The sequence below is a fragment of the Sminthopsis crassicaudata genome, chromosome 1 (assembly GCF_048593235.1).
Source record: "Sminthopsis crassicaudata isolate SCR6 chromosome 1, ASM4859323v1, whole genome shotgun sequence".
NCBI classification, from domain to species: domain Eukaryota; kingdom Metazoa; phylum Chordata; class Mammalia; order Dasyuromorphia; family Dasyuridae; genus Sminthopsis; species Sminthopsis crassicaudata.
This window is the reverse complement of record NC_133617.1, coordinates 706,687,195-706,715,179: the sequence shown is the minus strand read 5'-3', so window position 1 is coordinate 706,715,179 and position 27,985 is coordinate 706,687,195. Positions and strand designations below refer to the sequence as shown.

At 32.6% G+C, this 27,985-nt stretch overlaps 1 protein-coding gene across 3 annotated transcripts in view; it reads right to left on the bottom strand.

Annotated features, from left to right (window-relative positions):
- RAD18 (RAD18 E3 ubiquitin protein ligase) overlaps positions 1 to 27,985 on the bottom strand; it is a 100,568-nt gene that overhangs the window by 41,867 nt on the left and 30,716 nt on the right. For 2 of the 3 annotated variants that reach the window (XM_074284024.1, XM_074284025.1), the window contains exons 7-11: positions 17,345 to 17,529; positions 14,272 to 14,348; positions 11,034 to 11,094; positions 7,763 to 7,900; positions 2,559 to 2,742 (exon numbers count right to left, since the gene is read on the bottom strand). In XM_074284024.1, the coding sequence (XP_074140125.1) occupies positions 2,559 to 2,742; positions 7,763 to 7,900; positions 11,034 to 11,094; positions 14,272 to 14,348; positions 17,345 to 17,529 (645 nt within the window). Of the gene's footprint in view, positions 1 to 134; positions 1,064 to 2,558; positions 2,743 to 7,762; positions 7,901 to 11,033; positions 11,095 to 14,271; positions 14,349 to 17,344; positions 17,530 to 27,985 lie in introns of those variants that run through there. The other variant, XM_074284026.1, reaches the window with a different exon arrangement.

Here is a 27,985-nt window from a genome sequence, read left to right as displayed (position 1 = left end):
AAACAATTTTATAAAAATTACTAATATTGAATAACTACAAAAATCTAATCAATGTTCTTACCAACCAAAATGGACTAATATGTAGGATGTAGAACATTTTTGGACACAGAAAATGATTGCTTGACTATGTATACTTTTTATAAACATTTTATTTTTCTTTGGTTTTGGGAGGGAGAAGGGAAAAAATAAATGATGGTTAAAAAAGATAAAACCTAATTTTTAAAAAAGGAGCTAACAGAGGAATAGATTGAAACCTAACTATACACTGGCCCAAAAATTCTTCAAGAAATCATGTTCCAAATTGACATTCATTCAGAAAACATATAATATATTGTTTACTGAACTTCACAGAAATTAAGTATTGCTCCCCATAATTTTCTTCCCTAAAATTTGACTTCTTACAAGTCGTTCATGCTGAGTATATAGCAAGCTACTGCGCATAGCCCTGAACTAATTTTTTTTTCTCAATTTGATGCATGGTTTATGATTTTAAGGTATGTGTTACAATTAATTCTATCTACTTTAAATATTTTATGGTTCTCAAGAAAATTCCAGTTTCTATCTCAACTTCAATTTTCCTCACTTTCCTTAAAATTTTTCCTTTAGGCTTTTACATATTTAGCTATCTTTTTAATGTCTTCTGCTTCAAAGTATCTATAATTTGCATAAATGAAATATGGCCAAAAAGTCATTTTAAAGGCAAAACACAAAAGACTATCAAGGCATGTTATATAAGGGAATATTCCCAAAGAATGTAAAGATCATGGAGAGTGCTTCTTACCAAAAAAAAAAAAAAAAAAAAAAAAAAAAAAAAAATCCCTATATTTTTCTTTATTTTCAAAAAAACCTTTAAGAGAATAATAATATGTATTGATAATATCTCCAATAAAAATATGAAAAGGGAATAAGCAAAATTTTTACATTTAAGTTTTCTATAGCAGACAATTCTGATCATACAACTAAGAAACACATAAAGCATAAGACCTCATTCCATTAATTGAATTTTTAAAAATTATTTGGCAAAATAAAATGTGTCCTTGAAGGTTCTCCTCAGACAGGAATCCTGCAGGAATAAAAATTATAAAAGGATACAATATATGTGAATAAAGAGTAAACTCTGGTCAATAATCTAGTGATAATAGAAAGGTATAAAAGAAGAATACCTATACTCAGACTAACAATGGTACTCAATGAAAGAGCATTACAAATCCTTTTCAATGAAACTCACAGGAATGTCAAAGACACTGGCTTAATAGCTATGGACAGTGTAAAAACAAGTCAAATGCAAAATATGTCTTGTCAAAAAAATGACAATTAGCTAGATAGTCCCATCAATATAAGTCCTAAATAAGCATTGCAAATGAACAAAGGGCTGGGCAGAGAATTAATTAGGAAGAGATTAGGCTACATTTCATTTGGGAAACTGAAGAATTGTCATGGGCCTCATCAGCTCCTTTCCACAAAAAGCCTATCTTTATGATATCAATATTCCCTCCTAAACATGATACATGCCTGAGAAGCGTGGAATACCAATATTGATGAAGAATCAAAATTACAACCAATAGTAAGGAATAAGCAGGTACCAGTACGCTACCTATAGTGACCTGTGTGAAAGAAATAGCATGAAAATCATACTTTTTTTTCACTTTCATTCTTTTTCTGTTAGTTGAGAATTCTTGTACAAAATAACTATTATGGAAATGTTTTAATGATTACACATGTATTACCTATATCTGATTGCTTACTGTCGCAAGTAAGGAAAGAAAAAAGGAGGGGCAGAATTTGTAACTCAAAATTTAAAAAAAAAAAAAAGTTAACATGTAATTGGGGAAACAAATATTTTTTTAAAAAAGAAAAAAAAAGATAATGAAAACATTATCAAGGAACTGTTTGAATGGAAAAAGGTAAAAGCTATTCATAACAAACACATATGGACAATCCAATTGGTCTTCTGGTAGTTCCAAATAATAAAAGAAACAGAATCAGGCTTCCAAAATAATGGATAGATCTTCCTTGGATAATTTAAGAAAAGAATTTTTTCGACCAAAAAATCATTCAACTTGAGAAGGTATGATCCTTTTTAAAGGTCTATAAACCTCTAAATAGTTGTTGACTAACTATATGCTGGAGACTACCCATGTGAAAAATAATCTATCAAAATAAAACATAAATCTTTGAATGAGGTAAATTTTTACTTTCTCAAAGATACTTCTGGAAAGAAATAGTGACTATCACCACTCCCTACAACATTCTCCCTTTGCCTTCATCTAGTCTCAGGAAATATACACAAGATCTAGGAAGTCCTCAGTAAGGGGTTGGGGAAAACCAGGTTCACCTTCAGGAATCACTGATTACAACCACCTAATTTATGTTTTATTCTTAAATAAATGTCATACATAGAAATGAAGGAAACTAAAATGTTATCAAAGATAATAAGATTTACTATATCTGAGAGTTGGATTTTATCTCAAAACTATTTCATAAATCCTTTTCTAAATAGCTATTCCATAAATAAAGACAAAAAATTACAATAAAATCCAAATATATAACACAATTACCTGCTTCCTGAATCTGATGTGGTGGAGAGAGGAATTTCCTGAATTTCAGGTAAATTAGAAGAGCCATCTATTTTATCTTGCTCCATCTCCATCTCCATCTCCATCTGAGATTCCATCTTTGATTGAGATAACTGGACTGTGGCTGAGTTTAGATCTGTGAGCTTTGGTTTACTATCTTCTCCTCCTAAAAGGAAAAGTTAAAAATCATGAATAAATGCTACATTTTTAAGAAGAAAAATCAAACTTTTTAAAATGTAAACAATTAGCTCCTTTTAAGCTTCAATGAAATATAATGGCCCTCTGAATTCATATAGTTCTTGCCTCTATTTGCTTTAGGGAGTTTACACTAAGCAAAACATGAGGCACACAATCACAACTGCTCAAGTCTCCAATTAAGGTAAATTACTGAAATTCAAGCAGAGGTTTGGCACACTGACTTAATTTATATTCATATTTCTCTCTAACAATTGGTCTCTTTATGATTGAAGCAAAAAATGCAAGTTATCAAAAATGTCTGGGAAAAATGTCTGGCAATAAAAACATTCCAGTGTTCACTGAATGCCAGGAACCCAAGGAGGTTCCTTGGTAATAAGTAGACCTTTTCCCAAAATGGCCATCAGTCCCTAAAATGGCACAACAAGCAGCATCAGCTCTCTTTTTGCTGTGAGAGGAAGGCAGAGCTAGAGGTCCTTCTTAGTCTCTCCATCCCTATCCCAGTTCAATGATACTTTCCTCTGCTTTTGACAGCTTCCTCTGTTGTTTCCTCTTTCCAACTCAGGGGTCCACTGTCTCCACCCCTAATACTGTTTTCAGACAGTCAAAAATCAACTGGGTTGAAAGAACAAGATACAGACCCCATGAGGCATGACTATATCCCTCATATAGTTAGAACAGACTTCTTGGGCAATTCCTTCAATAATATTTAAGGATATTTTGCATTTAGTTCAAGTTTTTGATTAATCAACTACCTGAGATATGTTCTTTCCTGATAATGGTAGTTAGGTTTAAACAAGTGAGGTAATATCAACTCTAATCTGATAACATTGTTTTAATTATAATTTTTTGACAGTATATATGCATGAGTAATTTTTTTATAACATTATCCCTTGTATTCATTTTTCCAAATTTTCCCCTCCCTCCCTCCCTCTACTCCCTCCCCTAGATGACAGGCAATCCCATACATTTTACATGTGTTACAGTATAACCTAGATACAATATATGTGTGTAAATCCAATTTTCTTGTTGCACATTAAGTATTGGATTCCGAAGGTATAACCTGGATAGATAGACAGTAGTGCTAACAATTTACATTCACTTCCCAGTGTTCGTTCTCTGGATATAGTTGTTTCTGTCCATCATTGATCAGCTGGAAGTGAGTTAGATCTTCTTTATGTTGAAGATATCTGATGACATTTTTATATAAAACCTTATAAAGTGTGGAAAAGTATTTTCCAGACCTCAGATAGGCCTTCAGTGAAACCTTATAAGAAGCCTTGAAGGAAGGTGCTAGAGGTATGATCTGCTGATCTGCCCTGAAGTTTTTAGGACTTTTCTATGGTTAAGTATAAGAGGGAAAATCTGAACCCAAGCTACACCTAGCACTTTTTCCTTTCATGCCTCATTGCCTCTCTCATGTTTTAGGAGCCTCTATAAACTAGATGTTATATTTTTCACTTCCATTCCAATTTTCTCTTTGTTTACCCATGTGGGGGTAAAAAAAAAAAGAAGGCCCTATACTGTTATTTATAATGTTTAACTCTTGGTATAAGATGAATCCCCCAAAAATGAATTACACCCCATCAAAAAGATCTATTTTTCCAGTGAAATTTCTGGAATAACAATTCCTAAAGAAATTTACATATTTTAAGGATTGCTTTTTTAAAATACATTCCACAAACAAGAGAAAAAATATAATTAATAAATAGATCAAATGGGCAGCAATTCAAGCCTCTTAGCAAAGAACCATAACAGCAATCATTAATGAAAGCGTGACTTTCAAAAATGAAAACTTTTTTGAAAAGAAAAGTAAGAAAAAGATAATGAAAACATTATCAAGGAGATGTTTGAATGGAAAAAGATCAACGTTATTCATTATCAGATCAATAATTGGGTCCAACTCCCCATAACCTTTGCTACATCCCAAGTTTTCTAGATCTCATAAAAAGTAGCTGAAGCCACAGTTGTGGAAAAAAGTCTGAAAACATGAATAAAGAAAAGCCTATCCAGATAAGATTCTTCTCTAAATCTCTTGGAGGCTCTCTAAAAATATTACTCACAATTCAGTTGGTACTCTCAGAAATAAGATAACCATGTCCTCGATAGCTACTGCTCCTTCAATGAAGTTAATTAAAACAAAGTTTCTTAAACTTGGGTTGCAACTCCCTATCCAGTAACTAAATGTGGAGGTCACAAAAAATCTGGTAATAATAAAAGGTATGAAATATTCCACCAAGATTTAATTCTTTATGTAAAAATAAACAAGCACATTCATCATTAGTATGCAAATTTGCTTTTATCTTTAATAAATGGCAAAATTATATATATATATATATATATATATATATATATATATATATATATATATATATATATATATACATACACCAAAGAATTGTCTTAAAATAAATCATGATAAAGGTTTGATTGGTATATTTGTTGTGTGTGTAGATATACATATATATGTATATCTACACACACACCTCTCTATATACCTGGGCTCATGAAAAAATTTCTCAGGTGAAAAGGGGTCTATGCTGGAAAAAGTTTTAAGAAGCCCTAAATTAAAAAAACCTGAGCTAAAGAAAGTGGCAGGTAAAGTATTATCTCAATTTTAGGAAGTATTAAGTGTCTGAGATCACAGTTGAACTCAGGCCCTCCTGATTTCTGGGCTGGTGCTCTATCCATTGCGCCTCCTAGGGGCCCATATTCTCTCAACACAAAATTTCTTAATTAATTAAAGGGGCAGCTAGTTGGTGTAATTGAATAGAGCACCAGCCCTGAAGTCAGGAGCACCTAAGTTCGAATCAGACCTCAGACTTAATACAGCCTAGCTGTGAGGCCCTGGGCAAGTCATTTAACCTCAATTGCCTCAGCAAAATAAATAAATAAATAAATGACCTAATTAAAGAAATTACAACCAAAGAACTAAGGTGACTGAATATAAATCAAAACATGCTATGTTCACTTCTTTTTTCTGTTTTGTTTAATCTCTCCCATGGTTTTTCCTCTTTGCTCTGATTTTTCTTTCCCAACATAATTCATAAAACAATGTGTATTAAAAATAAACTTTAAAAAAAACTGATTACAGAAAATTTAAATATTTAAATGCAAATTTGTAAAATGCTTTTCAAAGTTTCTATACATCCTAATATGACATAGAGTTCATCTTTAAAAAAATTTTCATAAAAAAAAATTAAATTTCACAAATTTTAATAAAGAGCATCATGGCATAGATTTTTCAAAGATTTCTTGAACTGGAAAAGTTTAAGAAAGAAAGTGATTATTAATCTGGCCAAAAAAATAAAATCACTTCTAAAAACTAGCCAGAGTTCACAATCTAAAGGCTTTTTAGAAACAATGAATGTTTATTACACTGGGAATACATCAAACAGCAAAAATCCTACAATTTCAACTAATAAAAGCACTGATACTGCTTCAATGGCTCTGAATGATCATTACCAATATAAAATTAAGTTTCTTATAGTATATTGGTTAAGGGACCAACCAAATTAAAGCCCTTCTTCTCAGTGCTTCTATTTGAAAAGAGAAGTAAATCAGTTGAATGCAGTACCAAGTGAGGTACAAGGCATCTTTCACCTTAAAAAAAGATAACAAGGTGGGAAGCAGTGTGGAGTAATGACAAATGCAGGAGTCGGGATGTCAAAGGTTAGTTCTGATTTTAATAATTCTGTGTTCTGAATTAATAGTTACTTTAATTTACCTCAGTTCCTTGTTCTTTGAAATTATGGTAATAGACTAGATTGTTTTTAAGGTCTTATTCAGCCTGATGTTTCACGAAATAAAATAATAGCTAATAATAGCTAGTAACATTTATATAGTACCTTAAGGTTTACAAAGTATTTTACAAAATTATTCCTTTTACCTCCATAACAACCCCCTGGGAGGCAGGTGCTCTTGTTATCTCCATTGTACAGATAAGTAAACTAAGCCAGACAGAAGGTTAAATAACTAACCCTGACTCTTACATCTAATTAGTGTCTTGAGGTCATATTAGAACTCAAGTCCTGACTTTTAAGGCCAGCATTTAAGATTGCCAATCCAATTCATTTGTTTTTGTTTTAGTGGGGATTTTTAAGGTAATGGAAAATCTATGGATAAGCTTGAATCTCAGAAGTTAATTAGAAAGGTAAATACAAATGAACTGATGGCTTTATTCCAGCCAAACACACAGAAATTCAACTTCAAACATTATAGTATAAGAAAAGTTGAGTATTTCACAAATGATGAAATCTTTTGATCCTTAAATGAACTTTCAAAAGAATGGTCAAGATTTATAGGAACTGAAAGTTTTGTATCTGCACTTAAATCATGTCATACATGGCTCTTTACACATTCCTAAACTATTCCTGAACCCAGTTCTGGACTACAAAGAAATTTAACAAACATGCAGAGAAAATAAATATATCTTTAATTTGTTAAAAAAAAGGACACAGAACCCCATTATTATAAATCATAATGTCTCAAATCTGGAAGAGACCTCAGAGGCTCTGATCCAATACCTTCATTTTAGAAGAACATTTGGTAGAGAGAAAGTTCCTTGTCCAAGATCACAGAAGTATTGACATAAGATAGAATTTGAACAAAAGTCTCACAATTCAGATTCTCCAAATTTACTACTCTTGAATAAAATCATCTTGTGATCTGGTCTAGCTCATTATCCAAAGCCATGGCAAGAGAATGAAAATATTAATCTGAAACTTTAAAATGAGTCAATAAAAAAAATGAAAAATATATTTCTAATCAGCATTTTAGACATTGGAAGTTTGGGATTTTTCAGCAGTGTATTTCATCCTCATAATAATTACATTATTATTTTATAGTAAGAATAAAAGATTATTTTCAATGTGAGTTATGTTAGTCCCTTTAGCAATAAATCATATGTACTACAAATTAAGGTGTTTATGCTACATGTAAATGATAAAGTTATATTTGTTTCTGCTTATTTTTCTTTAAAAGTTTCTTACCCGTAGTTATAGGCAATACTTCTTCCATGGATTCCTCTACCTCTTGCTTTATTTCTTTGGTCATTAGTATGCCACTTTTCTTGCACCGGCTTTTTACTTCATCCACTAGAAGTTTAAATTCATTCTGATGTTCTTTACCTAAAAGATAAAGATCTTCTTAAGGCAAAAAGTTAAAAAAAAACATCGACTCCCTAATTCACACACTATGTATCCAAAAGAACATTTATTATATTAACAACATTTCTTTATAGTACATTGAGGTCTGCAAAGGCATTTTCTCACAACATTCCTATATTTTAGGCTTGTCAATACTCAAGGATCTGTGATTGTAAATGTAGAAATTACCTTCACCATCACAAGTAGCAACCCCGTACAACTTAGTAGAAACACCTTAGTGTGAGTTGGCTGATACTTAGCAAGCTGAAGGGGCTAGCTCAGGCTCTAATGTCTCAAGGGAGAGTGTCATAGGCAACAGCGACTAGTTTCCATGAACTGAAGTCCAGTGTTCTATTCACCATGTTTCACTGTCTCTCTAAGCTAGAAAGTACAAGCATTATTTTGCCCACTTGGCAAATAGTTAAAGCATACAGAGGTAAAATGAATTCCCCTTGGTAAGTGTGAAAGTCAACATTTAAACACAGGCCACTAACTTTAGCACCAATGTTTTCTCTACTTTTTCTGATGGTTTAAAAACCAAGCAGGCTAATGAGATGATATGACTGGTGACTTCAGAATTATTTCCAACAAATTCTCACAAGACAATGACATTTTGAAGGATCTACCCATTATACATTATTTCTCCCTTTCCTTTCTCTCTTTACTTCTATAAAAGCATAGACTTTGAATTAGAAATGAAAAGGAGATCAGAATTCCAAAAGACTAGAATGTCTGTGAAGGGTGAGGTGTGAAGAGTTAGAGATTCATGGATTCATACTAGGAAGCGACCCTTAGAGGACATCTCAGCCACAAATTGAGAAACTGAGACCCCAAGAGGTTAAGTGATGTGCCAGATGTCACACAGATAAGGATAGGGTCAAAATTTGAAGCTAGGTCCTCTAGCTCAAAGGCCACCTCTTTCCAAGAGACAACCCTACCAGCTAAAAAATTGAGGTACTCTATTTTCCCAAGCACAGAGTTCACTAAGCATGACCTTTGGGAGCCCCTGAACTTCTGTGTACCATCTATAAAATGTAGCTGTTGGCCTAAATAAGTTTATAAGCTCCTAACCACTACTCTTAGGATTTTCTCTTCAATGAATGAAGATACTTTACTGAAAACTATAAAGGAACAGGATTGTAGGCCCAAGGAGAATGTAAGTGAGCAGGTTAGGCCTTTTCGGTCAACCCTTAATAAAGTCATTTACTAAAGGACATAAATTTCTACGTGACGACTAAGGTTAATATCTCCTAATAATGAACATGTGCTGATTCACTCTGTGGAAGAGATTAAGTTTGGCCTGTTCAAAGCTATACTAAAGAGTCCATAGTTCTACTTACAAAGGTCCATACAAATATAGGACAGAAACTGATTTACTCCTTAAGCCCAGAGTTGCCTTAGAACCGAACTAGGTTTCAAGGCATAGTAGCATATATGTATGAATTTTCCTTGCTGAAATAAGAGTATTATTCTCTAAAAACAATTATTTGTAGTCATTTAACTCATTTCTAAATCATCTGTTCTCCATATTAAAAAAAAAAAAATCCTACTTTTAAAAAATTCCTTATAAACATTATTTTCTAACCCACTGATCAAGGCCTGCACATTTCTTATAAGCAACAACAAAAAAAAAAAGAAAACAGGACACAATATTTTAGTAAATGCTTTGATTACCTTGTTGTTAATACAACCCATTTTATACACCCTGGGGATGATACATTATACTCAGCTTCTTAGCAATAGTGCAATACTACTTACTCTTGTTCAGCCTGTGAGTCACTGAAAGTCTTTTTTGCTATATTTAGTCAAGGCACATAACTGCCCTGAGCCCACTTGATTCCTTCCCCAATTCTTCACTCCTCCACCCCAATCCCCTCACTCCTCCAGCCATCCCATCTCCACTCCCAGTACTTAGTGTTTGTGTATTTCCTCTCTCAAAGAAAGAACTTTTTACTATTAGTCCCTATTGAATTTCAAGAAGTAGAAAATAAAATGAATAAACTAAAATGTATTTCAGCAATTGGACATCATTAGCTAATAGTTAGAAGACAGAAATTTGAAATTAAAGTGAAGCTAAAACACAAAATAAGATGTGATGAGCTGTCAATAACAGTTGAAGAAGCAGCCCTGATAGGGCTACATACTAAAAAGGGACTGGTAAGGGGAAAAAAAAGAAAAAACTAAAGTTGAAAAACTAAAATAAAAATGAGGCTGGTAATTATAAAAATAAATTTAAAAAACTTTTTTTAAAAAAATATGTCTGGGAGCGAAACATAATGGTAATAAAATTAGTCTACAAAAGGACTAGATTAAAAATTATTAGATGGTCTGTTTCAATCAAAATGACTTATTAACCGTGCTTACATATAGTATTCTATTTCCTACCTCCAAGCTTTGGCAGATCTCTCTCCAGGCCTAGAATGCATCCAACCTCCAGCTCTCAGAAATCTCTGAACTTCCTTCCTTCCCCTCGAATTCCTACTCCTTTTCCCTTGGCATGTTCTTCCTCCAGAAATCCCGTTGTTCTCACATTGTACCTACCTTATACTTCTCTTTCTTACCTTTACATATCTATGTGCTTTTTATAACCCTCTCATACTTCTCCATCCATCTGAGAGAACATAAACTTCTTTGAGAAAGGGACTATTTCATTTTTAGCTCCATATTTCCAATAGAAAGTTCAGTGCCTTACCCCTAATAAATGTTCATTATATTGTAACACATACTATCTCAGGTTCATGTTGTATTTAAGTCTCTTAATATTCATCTCTTATTATTTAACAAAATGAGAACAATCCCATTCTCTCTCTCAGAAATTCTTTGAACACTACTAATCACAAAATACTTTAGGATAAGCCCAAATTGGAAAGTGCCATCGTAATTAAGAACAGAAAGTCAGCAACCCATAAGAGAAATATGTTTATCTAAATAAATACTTTAAATAAATCAAATCCATTTCAGCATAAAACTAAGATTCATAAAAAACTAATATCACTTTTTAAAATTTATGGTCTATAATTTGAAATTATGCTAAAATGAACAACAAAAATTACTCCCAAAAGTAGTAACACAAACTCACACCATAAAAAAAAAAAAAAAAAATTATAGTACTTACGATATTTGCTGTGAATATCATCTATTTCTTTTTCTGTCTGGTTCTTTGTAAATACCATCACCTGAAACCATTAAATAAAACTTAGCAGAGGCAAATAGAATGATAGGAAACCAAAATAAAATCTCAATAAAATCTCAAATGCAATTTTCAAAAACAACAAAATAATACATTCTTTCTACCATTCTCAGACTTAGGAAAAGTAATTCGATCAAAATAAAATTTGAGTGACCAATACACAATGCTATACTGATAGAAAATTCTTTAAAAACATTTACTCTTACAAGATTAGTAAATTTTCTCTTAAAGGAAGATAGCTTATTCCTCTTTTTGCCCCACGTCCTACCCTTTCACCCAATCAGGGGCATCCTAAAACTACCTTGATTCTTCCTCATAAAAAGTACTGTACAGGCTATCTTTTTAAAGCATGCTACAAACTCGAACAAATTTTTCTTTCCACTCCTTGAACTACTTCAACTGTCTATGACATCGCTTATGTGGATATTTTCTTTCACCAATGTTGGCCAGAACTTTTCTGTGTTTTACATTAATTATTTGATGATTTGTTATAGCTTAAAAAAATAAAAACCCATCATCACCTGGTAGCCAATTTTTTAGACAGTAGGTAGATGAATCTTTTAAAACTTTGCTAGACTATTTTTCAAACAATGACTATATTCTATCTCTGGGCCTACACTCTAAGCTTTTTCTGCAGATAGAATGTGCTGGAGCTTGCACTCTACATACACATGAAAAACTAAGGTTACTGGAATATTACTGTGCTATAAGAAATGATAAGCTCAATGATCTTAAAAAAACATGGAAAAACTTGAATAAAATAAATGAAGAAATGGGTAGAACCAAAAGAACATTGTATACAGTCACAGCATACTGTTTTAAGAATGACTGAATAAATAAATTATTTTGACTAATTAGTTATAAAAGACATATGAAGAAAGATGCTATCTGCAGCTAGAGAAAGAACTGATAAACAGAAGTATGCATAGAATAATTTTACATATATATGTGTATATATGTATAAAAAAACATACACACACACTCATTTGCAACTAGTGGCCATCTTTAAGGTGGGTAGAAGGAAGGGAGGAAAAAAAGAAGTAAAAAAAAAGAAACTTGCAAGATAATTTTGCTTTATATTTGCATATAAGGAATAGAAGTTGTACAGAGTAGATTTACAGTTTAATATATAATCTCTTTTGTACTGTAAAATGTTTGTTTTATTCCATAAATATGTGTTAATATAATTTTTAAAAGGTGGAAAGAAAACAAAGAGAGAAACTAAGGTGACCTCCAAGTCTTAACGAAAAACTAGACTTCAGGATAGGTTTCCTTTATCAAAGATTAAAAAAGAATTGAGTCATTTCAGTTACTAATGGAAGTAAGAAGAAGTTATACTAGTAATGTTATTTCATTTTTGAAGAAGACCAATGACATCATAATATTGAAGTCAGGTAGAGATTCAACTGTGGATAATCAGTCCAATACATTACTAGTGCATGATGAATGAGGTCTAGATTTGCATGTGAACTGGATTTAAGTAAAGCAGTTACACAAAGTTGTCAGCCTCATTCTCTCTTCCAGAGTCATCAAAGTCCAGCAGCCAGATGGAAATCAAGATCATTGGCAATGGCTCAGGATGCACTGGATGATCTTAGCATTTTCTATGTTTAAGCAAACTCTGAGTAGTCCACAGTGCTTGTTTTAGCCACATTTATGGCCACTGGAACAAAGTTGTTCAATCCACTGCCCTCACATACTTAAGTAGGCATCTCTGGAGTGTTCAGGAAGGATCAGAACATTTGATAAAAGGACTCACTGAGGCTTTTCAGAGGTGCTCACATGTTTTCGGTGTCCTCCTGTCACTGAAATCTCACCTGTTACTCCGAGAAATGTTGTGGGCACAGTGGGCCACCCTCTGGTAAAATTATCTCAAGAAAGGGGCCAAACCAGGTGGAGAATGGCCAGCAGGCCATTCCTAATAGCTAGCATTTATGTAAAACCTATGTTCTAGGTACTATGCTAAGTTCTTTACAAATAGAATCTCCTTTTTCTTGGGAGGTAGGTGCCCTATTTTACAGAGGAAGAAATTGAGATAGGTCAGAGATTAGGTGACTTGTCCAGAGTCACATAGCTAGGAAGTGTTTGAGGACACATTTGGACTCAGATCTTCTGTCTTTAAATCCAGAGCTCTATGCTCTGTGGCATGCCTAGCTGCCTCTACAGTAAACAAATTTTTTTAAAAATGAAACCAATTATTTCATTTCTAGCCAACTACTTGCCTAGGGGAGCAGCTTTTCATTTCATGAACAATCCAGAAAAAAAGTCTATTTGGAAAGATAAGAAATCTTGCACTGAAATATGGCTTGCAAGCAAAAAGCATAGATCTCTAAGATGCTAGATCACCTAGATGGCTGATGTGACAATATGTTAATGACTTTTTTCAATATTTCATCCCTTTCAAGTTAAGTTAAATATAGAAAATAGTGAAAAACTTTGTCTCATCTTTTCCTTATAATCTCACTAGAAGGCAAAATTCAAATTAATGTTTAAGTGCTAATTCATTTCCCCTCATGATAAAAAAATAATTGATAGTTACTTTTATATGATGTTTGAAGGTTTAAGAAGTCCTGTAATAATGTAATCATCTAACTTGATCCTCACAAGTGTGAGTTGAATACTACAGGTGTTAATTACTCCCTTTTTATAAATGAAGAAACTAAGGTACAGAGAGGATACAGGACCCACTCAGAGCCAGGGGCTTGAAACAAGACTCTGATGTCTAAGATGGTGTTCCTTTAACACACTGTCTGGTTTTAGAACTAAAAAAAAAAAAAAACAAACACACAAACCCTGAGAAATCTACTGGTCCAACCTCATCTTACAGATACAAAAACAGAGGCCTGGAGCTTCTAACTAAAATAACATGGTGAAGTGGCTGATACAATAGCCAGGACTGGACTCCACAACTTCTAACTTCAAATCCAATGCTCTGTCTACCATCATTGAGAGTGATGATAAATTACGAACAAAAGTTATTAAGTGACTCCACTTTGGATTCCATCCCAAGTTCCATAATATCAAAACACACTACCTTATGTTGAAATGTGTCCCTGTATATTTCCTGCTGAAGGGATTTCATAATATTTTCCTATTGTTTTAGGAACAATTTTAGATTTCTCTTCCTTCCCGAAAGTTACCGAAACAGACACTATAAACTTACATTTTCATTCAGTTTATTTGATTCCAGTTGTATTCGAGTCTTCTCCATATTTTCAATTTCTTTAACTATTTCAGCAACTGTTAAAATAAATATGTAGAGTTGTGACATCATTGATTTTGTTGACATATATAATCTGAAAATTGTCATTTCTCCTAAAAGTATTCCTTGCTAGGGCAGCTAGATGGCATACTGGATAGAGAACCGTCCCTGAAGTCAGGAGGATCTGAGTTCAAATCCATCTTAATACTCCCTAGCTATGTGACCCTGGGCAAGTCACTTATTGCCTCAGCATAAAAGTATTCCTTGCTGTATAGAGTCTTATAAGATGAACAGACAATCCCTGAGCTAAAACCATTTAAGTAGTTCATTTATGATTTAATTTTAATCACAGTTTGAATCCAGATATTCTGAAAGTATAGCATTGTAAATTTGTCCTTTTAATTTTATTTTAATTCAGCAAATGACTGGGACCCACAACTCACAAACATAGAATAATTTTAGGCAGAATTATGAAAAGGTCAACTGACCACTTGCTTCAGCATTTTTTATCCTACGCTAATCTTCTGTTCTGAGTTGACAGCCAACCACTATATTCTTCACCATTCCCCATTTATCTGCAACCTCTCCAACCTCCTCAGCACTCTGATTCCAGAAGTGAACATGGAAGATATTCTCAGAATCAAGATGCCAAATCCACCCATAGATACTTATTAAACACTTATCTCACATAAGACATTTTGCTAGGCTGTGTAAGGGAAGACAAAAGAGGACCAGACCAGGTTCCTATTCTCAAGGATCTTTTACTCCACTTGAGGAGAAAAGAAAACTATGTATAAAATAATAGGAGGTACTAAGTCCCAAATGAATGGTAACAGACAATAAGTTTGTTAAGAGTTCGTACAATGGAGAGATAATTGTAAACAACTGACCAAGGAAGGCTTCATGGAGATCTTGAAATCAGAAGAGATTTTAAGAATAGGCAAATTTTAGGTGAAGATAGAAATATTCCATGAAAAAACTACTTTGAGAAAAAAATATAGGCAGAAACTACAAGAAATATTGGGAGAGCAAGTAGACCACATTGATTAGAATAGAAATTATATGAAAGAAAATAGTAGAAGATAATATATAGAATATATAGAAGAAAATAGTAGAAGATAAGCTATAGAAAGGTATACTGGGAACAGATTGCAAAGAACAATGAGCACATCAGTAAGGGGTCTGCACTACATTCTATTGTCAAAGGACAGCCAATAGAGTTTTTTGGAAGTGGATAGTAATATGAGACAAATCAAAATTATGATGGTCCAGTTCCCAATCTCCCTCACTTCAAAAACTCAGATAAAATAAATTCTAGGACTGTTAAGTTGGGAACTATCAAACACATAGATAACTATCACTCAATGTCAAGTTTTAAAAATTAAAAATAAAAGCGAAAGTCCTTTGTTATTAAACTTCATCAAATTTAGAAGATAAAAGTTTACAGGGAAAAAACTTTTACTCTAAACTGTACTTCTTTTGTACACACTATATAATTTCCAACTATTTTCCAGTTTTGTAAGAGCAGTTTTCAAAGAAAACAATTTTCAAGGACTTTACATTTTTCAAGCTATAGTTTTAAGTTCTATTGAGAATAGTTTCTAATTCTTCATCAAAAATCTTATCAATTAACATATATTTCTACCACATATATTTTAACATTTATTGGACTACTTGCTACCTAAGGTGGTAGAAGGCAGGGAAAAATTGGAATATAAGGTTTTGCAAGGGTTAATGTCAAAGAATTATCCATGCATATGTATTGAAAAAAAAAGGCTTTAATTTTTAAAAAAAATTGGATATCATGATATTTTGTGCATCTCTATTTGATATCGATGTTAATTTATTGTCTACTGTACCTTTAAGGAAAATATGGTTTCTTTTAGTATCTCTTTAGAAAAAAAAAAAGGAATCTTATCAATTGATTAGCAATTGTCCCTGAATTCCTTGAATATTGTGTCAGTGAACAGATATGAAAAACAAGAACAATCTCAGCAATCAAATCCACATATAAAGGAAGCCCTCCATATAACACTTTATGGATAATTACAATTAGAAATAAATAAATAGATATTTCATTTCAGTGTTTTTGTATTTAATGAAAGAAAAACATAGCTAGATCTTGAAGAATATGAATAATAAAGCCCAAAAAGATATCAATGTTTACCAACTGGTACTCTTTGAAGTTATTATCATGTAAAATATGATCACTGCTTCTGGACCAATGGAAATATGCAGTGCAAATCTGAATAATGCTACCACTTCATGGGATGGCTTATTCACACTAATTGGGACCTCATGGTTGGTTTTAGTTGAGTTTTCTGAAAGAGAATCACAATAAGAAATCTAATTTCTTAAGTGCACGTGCTATTATATGCATAATTATGTATACATTATATGCATAAAAAGAAAAAACATTAGGTGAGAAAATAATTTCTTTTGGTGTACCATAAAAAAATTTATCCATATAATAACTAAAATGTCATGTTTTGGCTGTCTGGTATAGACGGCAAGTTAACTTCTTAAAAGACAGACTCTATTTAGTTCATTTTTTCCTACAATGTTGGGTTCAAAACAATAGAGGGACACTTTTTGCCAAATGATGTTTTAATGAGTAACAGAGAAACTTAATGAGTTTTACTGTTTAGAAATACAAATTTTAATTTTCAAAAGCTCTCAATTTTGGCCTGAACCTATTTTAAATACTATTTTAAGCTATTTTTGTATTTTATTGGGATTTATCAATTTGACAAACTTTTCCCTTGGGTCCCAGGACAAGTCCATTCAATGAAAGAAAGGCATGATAAAGAGAATGAAAAAAACGGAAGAGTAAAAAGTAAAGGTGCTCTATTTTGGACTGTCATCTCATTAACAACATGGCATTTCAGGAACCTTTTAATATAGAGCCAAATTGAAATGGCTGATCTTGAGAAATTGAGAGGCAGTAAACAAACTACTTTGAAAAACCCAGGGCTCCCTCTCCATCTCTGGCCAACACAATTTCAATCTCAAAGCAACATATTAGTAATGATACCTGACTTGGGATGTAAAGAATCACACTGGGCATTGTACATGTGCACAAATTCTTGATGCCGTCTAATAAGCTGTTGTTTATTCCCTTGACTAGAGAGTCCGTGTTCCTTGAGTTTTTTCCTTAAGTCACGGTCAGAGAGTAAGTTGTAAACAACTTTGGGCATTGTCTTCCTTTTATTAACAGAGCTAAAAAAGATTAAAAAATAAAAAAAATTAAAAAAAGAGTTTAGTGAAGATTTTCTTGGATGTTAAAATATCATTTTAGAAGAACTTTCATTTAAGAATCTCAAAAGGGCTCAAGCCTGCTATGTTCACAGAGTGAAGATTTCAATTCAGCTATACCACAGGACTTATGAAATGATGGATGGCAAAGAAAGGGAGACAGATGATGGAGTGGGGGACCAGGGAAGAAAAGGTACCTTTCCTCTCCCCTTTTTAGATTTCCATGGCTCTGAGTGTTTCTTTTGTTCTGTTTCATTTTGTCCTTCTCAATTTCAGATGCCAGTGGAAATCCCAACCTCACAAGAGAATTGGAACTACAGTGACCTTCCAGACAGGATTTCAGGTTGCGGTGAATCAGTCCAACAGGGAATCCCTGAGAAGCCAGGGTGTCCTGGAACTTGAGCCCAAGGTGGATTTTGGATTTAGAAATGAGACTACCTTCTACAAGAACCAAGCTAAGGGGTATACACCTTGGAAACAAATATTTCTTTATAAAAGCTAATCCTTTAAATCCTTAAAAGCTAGTGGTTAAATGGAAATGGATGCCAATTAAGACCCTATTGCATTTGAGGAAACACCACAAGTGAATTGTATTGGTGTGATTATGCAAACTTTTCATGTGTTGATTGTTAAAGTACTGATACTTTCTGCATTATTGAATCCTTTAAATAAAAATGGATATATTGATACATTTTATATTGCTGAATCTTGAATATAAATATGGAAATTAAATTTTATATGAGCATCACTAAGTAGCTACTGCTTAGTAGAAATAGTAGATATGTTCAGATTGTTATTTGACATTTAAATCAATCTAAACTTCTTGCCTTTTGTGAAAGCAAAATGTTTCTCAGAAGGGGATATTTGTACTTAGAATCCATAAATGGCTGACACTTTTTGCTATTTCCCTAACTCACCTTACCTGTCTTCTTATTCTGATAACATTTCCATTTTGCTTATCCTAGTAGTATCATGGATCAATAGGGGATGGGGGGAATGGGAGAGATTGGAGAGGGTTGGAAATGGTAGAGGGAGAAGAGGGAAATTTAGAGCACTCTTTGGAACAAAGGCCCAAAGAAAATTTCCTGACCCTCTATGGGTACAAAGAAACTCCTAGAGAATTCGGATTTAGTCTGTATTTATAGGAACTTTTTTTTTTTTTTTTTTTTTGATTTAGACTCCAGTTGAATGACATTATACAATGAATCACAGAAGAGTTTCCACCTGGGACAATGCTTTCATCTGAGAAACAGGTAATTCCTTAGTTGACTCCAGGTCTCAAATCCCTGGGGATTGAGATCCAAATAATTTAGAAAGCCGAATGTGGACCAGGTTTCCTCACAAGATGGGAAATTGTTAGGATTACTAAGTGAGAACTGAGGTTGTCTGGATAGTGACAAGGTGAGAATTCAGGTTTTCTGGACAATTACAAGGTGAGAACTCAGGTTGACTTGATAGAGGGGGCAAGCTCATTGGCTGGGGTGGTTCTTCCCAGAAGCCCTTGCATTATCCCACGCCCATTCTCTGGGAGGATAAAAAGAGACAGCACTGGGCGCAGAGAGCAGATCGGCCTGGAGAAGGATAAGAGCTGGAGGAGATTCAGAGCCAGGATTCAAGAAGGAAGACTCTGAATTGCATCAGGCTTGACGGGGCTCTCTGCAGGAAGGGAAGTCACTTCTCTGGACAAGAGTTAACAGCAACTACCTGGAGACAACGGTTCGTTACAGGAAGAAGAATCTGTCGGAGAGATTTGAGTAGAAGACACAGCAGATCTCTTCCCAGAGAGTGATCCGGCAGCTTCTAGAGACGACAGCTCGTTACAATTGGAAAACCTGAATTCTCACCTTGTCACTATCCAGACAACCTCAGTTCTCACTTAGTAATCCTAACAGGAAATCGGTTTTCTTTGCCTGTTTTAGCTCTTTCTTTTACTTGCTAGTTAAGCACGGCTAGGGCTGTGCAAACTTTATGAAGTATATCTTGTTATACAAACCTGAAAAACTTTGTATTTTGAAATAATCATGACTTCTGTTTGGACCTATAGATTTATATAAATGATTATATAACACTGACTATTTTGAAGCCAGGGAAACAAATGATCGGAAATTGCTTATTTGGATCAAGGAAAGTGTTAACTAAAAAATGCATTAATGCGTATTTGCTAGGGTAACCAACTTTGGGAAATCAGGGAAGTGTTCAATAGAGACTTTTTTTGGGGGGAGAGCACCCTGCTCCCCTGAATCTCCTGATGTTTCCTTTACTAGGTGACTGACATGGAAACTGGAACCACAGTAACCTTGGAACCAGGATTCCAAACAAGATGTTGCAAGCAATTAACCCTGAGGGGAACCCTAAGAATTCAGGGTGTAGAACAAAACCTGAAGACAATTTTAGACTTGGAATTATGACTGTGCTTTATTTATAGGAAGGAATCAAGCTAGGCTGTTTGTATATTTGTTTATATTTTTGAAACAAATATGTCCTTGCCAGAGCTTTAAAAAAAAAATCTCAAAAGGTACTTCAAAGTTTATGACATAGAAAATGGAAAACACAGATAATGATAACCATAGTCGCACAAGAGAAGCTGTCAAGAGAATTTACTCCCTTTCCTAGTGCTTTAGTTTTCAGATCATCTACTCTTCTTAATAACTGAAATATAATATGATCATTGGAATTATATGCAATATATTGTGATAATATAATCAACTGGAATTGATATCACTGGACATGGAAATACAGAATAAAATTTCTTAAATTAAAAAAAAAAAAAAAAAAAGCAATCTGAAAGCCTTACAGAGTAAGGAGTTCTGAAGCATTAAAAATTAGGAGCATAATTCAGTTCAATTCAACTCACACAACTCATGTCATATACAAGATACATTGCTGTGTCCTGGGATATATTTTGAATGAGCTTATATTACATTCTACTTATCATGTAAATAAGCAAGCTCAAATTTAAGGAAGGAAAAGACACTGAGCCTGAGAAGGCGTCAAAGAAGTGCCTCTTAAGTTCACCCTTGAAGAAAACTAAGGCTTCTAAAAGCCAGAGCAGGGAAAGGAGATCTCTTCCCTTTTAAATCATGTTCTGGAAAAGGCATGTCTGCTGTAATAAGTAGAGTTGACTGGGGCAGACATTCAGAGAAGGACTTTTTTCAGAACCAGTTTTAAAGGTCTGGTTCACCATCTCAACAGAAAATGAAATCATAGCCTGAATATATTGTAGATGGAAAATTTTTGAAGTTAAAAAGCCATGACATAAGGGTAAGATCACAATATCCCAAATGTGATCTATTTAGATGCCTTTAGTATCAGAAGCTTGTAAGATTTCCTTTTGATCTTTATATAGACCTTGCTTTTGCTCCAATTTGGTTTCACTACTTTAGATACTGTTGCTATTTGTATATATTATAGTTTAATAGTAATAATATATAGTTACATAATAACAATAGTTTAACAATAATTTACAATAATTTATCAAGATTTTACTTTTCTAAGATATCACATGCTCCAAAAATGCATAAAAATTTGTGCTAAATACTGCTTTGTCCCTTTATAAAACATCTGACCAAAACTGACATATGTACAATAAAACCTACCATTATTATATTTAAGCTTTTCATAAATTACAAAAAAGAGCATAAGGCAGTATTTTAGTTTTCTAAGTAAAAGATGTTTTCATTGGCATATTTTTAAATCATTTTTCACTGTAAGAATATAAATCAGCCTTCCACTTCTTATGCAGACCATGATAACCTGCACAGACAAGTACAATCATTTGTGCTGTTCTTAATTTTCTAAAGCATCTTGATGACAGTGAATATTTAGTGGCAAAGAATCCTCTACTGATTCACCCTCAAAAGGGAAACAAAATCTTGCTCTCATCTAGCTAATGGTAAAAATGAAATTATAATTTAATTAGTAACTGCTGTAAAGAGGTTCCCTTCTCCCTTTCCCCAAAAGGATACTACAATTATACTACATACTCAATAGGCACCACAATGAAAATTAATTGATTCTTAAGATTTTATATATACCAGTTCCCATTAAATGCAACCAAAAAAACACAAATTAAACATGTCATGTTCAAAATACTCATGGCAAACAGTGATCTTGAATTTCTACAAATAAAATTGTTTTATACTAAAAATGAAAAAACAAAAAAAATTAGGTATGGGGGAATGCAGTTGAGAAAACAAAGGTTGATGCCAGATTGTGGTGGGGCTTTAAAATGCCAGACTAAAGAATTTGAATTAAGAATAAAATACAAGATGGAGCCAATAAAGGTTACTAAAAATCAAACCTATTTCTAGAGAAGATGCTACTTGTATAAAACAAAAGTATCAGACTCCAGAGTACAGATAAGCACAAGATTAAAATGTAATTAAGAAATGTAACAAAATAAAAAATACATAATACAACATTAAGTAATAGTAATCTGTAATTGTTATAAGTCTATATGTGGCCTGCAGAATTCCATTTCTATTTGTTTGACTTTATTGGTATAGAAGGTAAACTGAAAAGGGAAGAAACTAGAAGGTGAAATATAGTTAAGAGTTTATTACAATCATCCACCAACAACTGATGAGAGCCTGAAATGCAGTGGCATCTATGTGAATAGAAAGACACCACTGGACAGATACTATGGAAACAAAATTCATAAGACCTGGTAACTGGTCTGGTTTAGTTACAGGGAATAAGAGGGGAAAATGAGTCCAGTATGATTAAATGGTTACAAATCTGGTAATCAGAAGGATGGTGGGCCCAATAACAGAAAAAAAGAAAGAAGGGAAAAGACAGTTAATTGAAGTGGGAGAGTTACTGAATAAAATTTTAGATTTGTTGAGTTTGGTAGCAATGGGACATCCAGAAAGGATGGTGGTATAAGAGCACTAGTGATCACTTTATAAAGGCCACAGGTAATCTAATTAAGAGTTTAAGTTAATCCTTTTGTCTTCATATCTAGATGTTTAAGACTCGTTCTCTCAAATTCACAAGAAATGCAAACCATCAACGACCATATGAAAATATGACAAAATGCTCTATATCATTATTGATCAGAGAAATGCTGTAGGGACTGAGTGTGGATCACAATACAATATTTTCACCTTTTTTGTTGCTATTTGCTTGCATTTTTCTTTCTCATTTTTTTTTCCTTTTTGAACTGTTTTTTTTGTGCTGCATAATTGTAGAAATATGTATAGAATTACCCACATTTAACATATATTGATTATTTGCTATCTAGGGGAGAGGATGGAGGGAAAGAGAAAAAAATTGGAATACAGTTTTCAACATTCACTGTGTACAGTTTACTAATAATTATAGAAAGTTAAAGTAAAACAATTCTGACACACCATCTCACTCCCATCACACTAGTCCCCCCAAAATAGAAAATGATAGTTGTTAGAGAGGCTTCAGGAAAAGTGTTAATGACTTGGTCCAATCCTTTTAGAAAACAATTTCAAACTATGCCTAAAAGAGTTATCAAATAGCACTATACTCTTTGACTCAGCAAACTAGGCCTATATTTCAAAGAGACTAAATAAAAAGGAAAAGGACCCATATGTAAAATATTTAAAAGAAGTTCTTTTTGTAGTGACAAAGAATTGAAAACTAAGATGTCTATTATTTGGAGAAAAGATAAAACAAAATGTAGTATATGAGTAAGCTATTTACTATCCCATTAAAAAAAAAAAAAGGTAATAGAACAATTTCAATAAAATACAAAAAATCTGTATGAACTGATAAAGTGAATAGGACCAAAGAATAATTTATACAATTACAATAGCATTGTAAAAAGGTAACAACTGAAAAACTTTAAGAACTTGGGAAGATTTTAATAATGACAACAACTAATCATAAAGGAATCAAAGGAAATGATGGTAAAGAATAATGAAATATTATATTCAAAATGTAGAATGAGACATACTTTTTTAACATGGTCAATTTGGGAAGTTATTTTCTTTAATATGCATATTGTTAAAAAAAATTTTGTTTTCTTTTTTTCTCAGTTGGAAAAGAGAGATAAAGGAAGAGAAAATAAATGCTGACTTTAAAAATTAAAATTTTTAAAAGCTTTGAGAAAAAGTCCTTCAGAGAAAAAGTTAGGCAAATAAGAGTTTGATTTACCTGACTACTGTGAACTAATTTAAGTGATTCTGTAGTACTTAATAGTCTAATAAGTTAGAAGCAAATTTACCTACAAGAAATCATAAAGATAGGAGGAAAAATATTAAAACAGACCACGCAATCATAGGTTTTTAAGTAAGAAACCAAACTGGAAAATAGTTTACATGGCAAAAAGAGAAACTATGCCTGTTAATTTGGAAGTTTCAACTCTAATCACCCATTACAAAAAAGATGAAACAAATTCAAGAAAAAGTGCAAAGAAAAATAAAATAAAATAAGTGAACCACAAGGAAACAAAAAGAAAACTCATATAGTTTGCACATTGTAGGATCAGGGTTAGATATGGGAAAAAAAGCATGGTACATGAAATATTGTCCTAATTTGCAACAAGGTGGCACAGTAGAGTATCAAGGCCTGGAGTTAGGAAGATTCATCTCCCTGAGTTCAAATATGGCCTCAGATACTTACTTATCTTGACCCTAGATAAGTCACTTAACCTTACTTGCCTCACTTTCTTCATCTGCAAAATATACTGGAGAAAGAAATGGTAAACTACTCCACTATCTTTACCAAAAAAACCCACATAGAGTCATGAAGACTCAGACACAACTGAAACAAAAGAACAACAACAACAAAAAAAAACAATTTGCAATAAATCCAGCAAATGAAAAACTAGAATAACACAATTAGAATAGAAAACAAGATTCAAAGTTGAGAAGACTAAGTTTTAGAAATTAATAAGGCTGTATTAAAAGATAAGTAAGATGTCAAAGCAAAACAAAGATAAACGTAATTTGTGATGTGACTCACAAGCAGTTTGAGTCAGTCAGAAAGTAGAAAAAAAGGAATAAAATAATTAGAAGATAATTACCTTCTTTAATCTTGAAGTTCATTAATTAAAAAAATTAGAAAAATTAAGAAAATGTTCTTGACACTAGAATAAATATAATAATGGCAAAGAGAAATAAGAACATGTTTAAGAGTTCAGCTAAGGACATAGCAAGTATTCACTGACAGAGAATAGTGAAAAGACAGATCTAGGGAATCGTCACTTTTAAGGTCTTTCTTTTTGCCTGCTCTCAGAGTCTCCAGAAAGGACTAACTGAAAAACAGCAAAAAAAGAAAACCCTGAGGTGTATAAATGACCACAAAATTTTTAAAAATTTTGACCTCATTAGGAGAACAGAAAAGTAGTGAGATGATGAAGAAAACAAGGGTAAAGCCACAGATTCTGCTATAAATATACAATTAATCACTAATAATTGTAGGGAAGTAAACTAACAAAAAAATCCTCAACAATTACAGGCAGTGTTGAGCATGAAGTCAGGAAGACCTTAATTTGGCCTCCAACATTGTGAAATGTATGATCCTAGGCAAGTCATTATCTGCTTCAATTTCCTCACTGCAAAATAGAAATCTTAATAACATCTACCTCAGGGTTGTTGTGAGGATAAAATAAAATAATGATGAAATTATAAACCACTCTGCAAAAGTTAAAGTACTACATAAATTATGGTTTTGATTATTAAAAGGGATATCAAGCTTCTCCCTCCACCCCACAAACTCAGAATTCTATTTACTTTCAATTCTCATTATAAGTTGTCAACATATGTCAGAGAATTCACTGGAATTGGATTCATTAAAATTAGAATTCATTAGAAATAAATTCCCAACTAGTAGCTTGTAATCCACTCGTGGAACTTTCTAGAAGCCAGGGTCATCGCCAAGGTTTGGTGTACAATATGGGAGGATTTCAGTAGAGATGCTCATTTAGTGGGGATATTAAGTCTTGAAATATTTAATGATTCACACAAAGTCACCAGGTTAATAAGTTATATAGCCAGTTCTCCTAACCATGATCTTATTCTATACACATACTCACAAATAACATCAAGCATTTCACCATTTCTACTTAATCCAAACTCTAGTTTGGATTGTCACTTCCTAGTGTGGGGAGACTCCTAGGACCCAAAACATCAATCAAATGTCTCATATTGTTTCATAAACTTTTATCCTGATACTTTACTCTAATTCTACAAACAAAACAAACAAAAAATCCATTCATGCATAAGTCTATTGGTATCTACCAAAGCAACTCCCAAACCATACTAAAAACTATTTAAAAGCACTTTCCAAATTTTAAAACATTATCCTAAAAGATCAAATTCTAAGCTTCTTAACAAGAAAAATTCTTAAGAAAAAAGTGGAACATATAGATGACACAAAAATTAGACCTTCATTAGAAACAACTTCTGAAAGGTACTTTAAATAACTTATAAGCACTTAACAGATCAGTGAGCAATTATGTGATTAATGAATGCTTGCTGAACATTACTATTATAGTTGGAACCTCTTCCTCACCCCCACCCTTAAAAAAAAGAATGTGTTAGAGGTTAGGTATAAATTAAATGAGGCCAAAGAATATCATGTGAACCAAAAAAGATAATGCACAAAAAAGACTTTTGTATGCCTTAAAGACTACATAAATATCAACTCTTATTTTTCAAAGTGGGATACTCGGGAAAACCTTATTTTACAATTAGTACTAGGTGATATTAAGAACCACTCATTATGTGTTCACTAGTTAAAAAGTAATAACTAAGATACCAAAAAGGTCTATTATCTTACACTACCACCAACTGGCTAAATTATTTTCTTTAGTGGTAAAGCAGTGAAGCCTAGATCCAAAGATAACCAATGAAACAAAGGAACATTTGTATTATATTTCTAAGATAATGTATTTCTAGGTTGGGGGGAGAGGGAGAGTGTTTTGTTTGTTTGTTTGTTTTTAAATATAACTGCCCCTTGGACTTTATAGGGTTTATAAAATTCTGGGAAAATAAAATAATATCAGATGAGAGGCTGAATATGTTCTCAGAAATCTAGAAAAATACAGATAAAAGACAAATTATCAAGTTGTTTTCTGAAAAACAATTTATGTCTATAAAATCCTAATGGAAACATATAGTGTTCTGTGGTTCTTAAAATATATATATATATATATATATATATATATATATATATATATATATATCATAGTTAATTAAATTCTTTCAAAATTTTCAAAATACAAGTCCTAATAAATTCCCAAAAGGATGATACTGATTTTGCCCACAATTCAAAGAAAATGTGCAGTCTATAGAGCAAGAAATACCAGAAAATAAAGATAGCTCAGTACTTATTAATGCTGTGTTCAGAAAAAATTCTCTATTTTAGGCCCTTCCAAAAAAAGTTTCAGTTACAAAGTAGTTTTTTTAATGTTAAATGTCATATCTATTCAGAAATTCCAATTAATTTTGGCACAAAATCACCCTAAGTTGAGTGAAGCACAGGTTATCTTCCAAAGATAGTTAAGGCAAAGATGGAAAACTGGAGTAACAGGACTTTCTTAGCTTATTAAGATTTCTGGTCTATGATATACTTTTACACAGCAAACATCCTGAGAGCTTATGTACTACTGCACCATCTGTTTGAGATAAAAACAACAAAATGTTTTCCCAGACCAAAATTCTCTTACCCACGCCATTCTTGGCTACCTGACTTTTTTCATTTCAGTCTTGGAGTACTTGTGTGCATCTAAATAAGTCTGAGAGAGAAGGATAACATTGTCCTTTCTGAATGCTTATGCTATTTCTTGATGCTTTAGAGGGAATAAAAATGAACCAGAGTCAAAATGTTACCTCCTTTTTAAGGGTTTTATATATTCTCATATCTTTTTTCTTTAAAAAAAAATTTTTTTTTTTAATTTTTTTTCACCTAACATTGTTTTAAATCTAAACTGGTAAAAAAATATATGGCCAGCATTAGTAAACTACAGAATCAAACAGTGAGCCAAAGTTTAATATTCTCACTCTGCATTCTATCTATGAAACTAAATACAAGTCACTTAACTGAGCCCTAGTTTACTTTCCTCATATATAAAATCTAGGGACAGTATCAGTTGATTTCTAAGGGACAGAAAAAGTACTACTATTTTTATTCAAATTAATCAGTTACTTAATAACCATTTATTAAGCACCTCTACAGAAAGCAAGATGTTGGAAGAATTCAAGGTTTAAGTTATTATCTGATATTGAGGGAAAATAAAATTTATTTTTGTTCATACCTTCCCTAAATATCAGATAATCATAAATTAAATTGCATACCCAGAAATGGTTACATATAAATATATTGACAACAGATGAAAGAGAAGGAGGGAGTATTTGTATTTATGGAGATCAAAAAAACAGCAGTACCAAGTCAGTGTGCTAGTAGCTCTCATATAATCCAAGAAAAACAATTTTCACCAATTGAT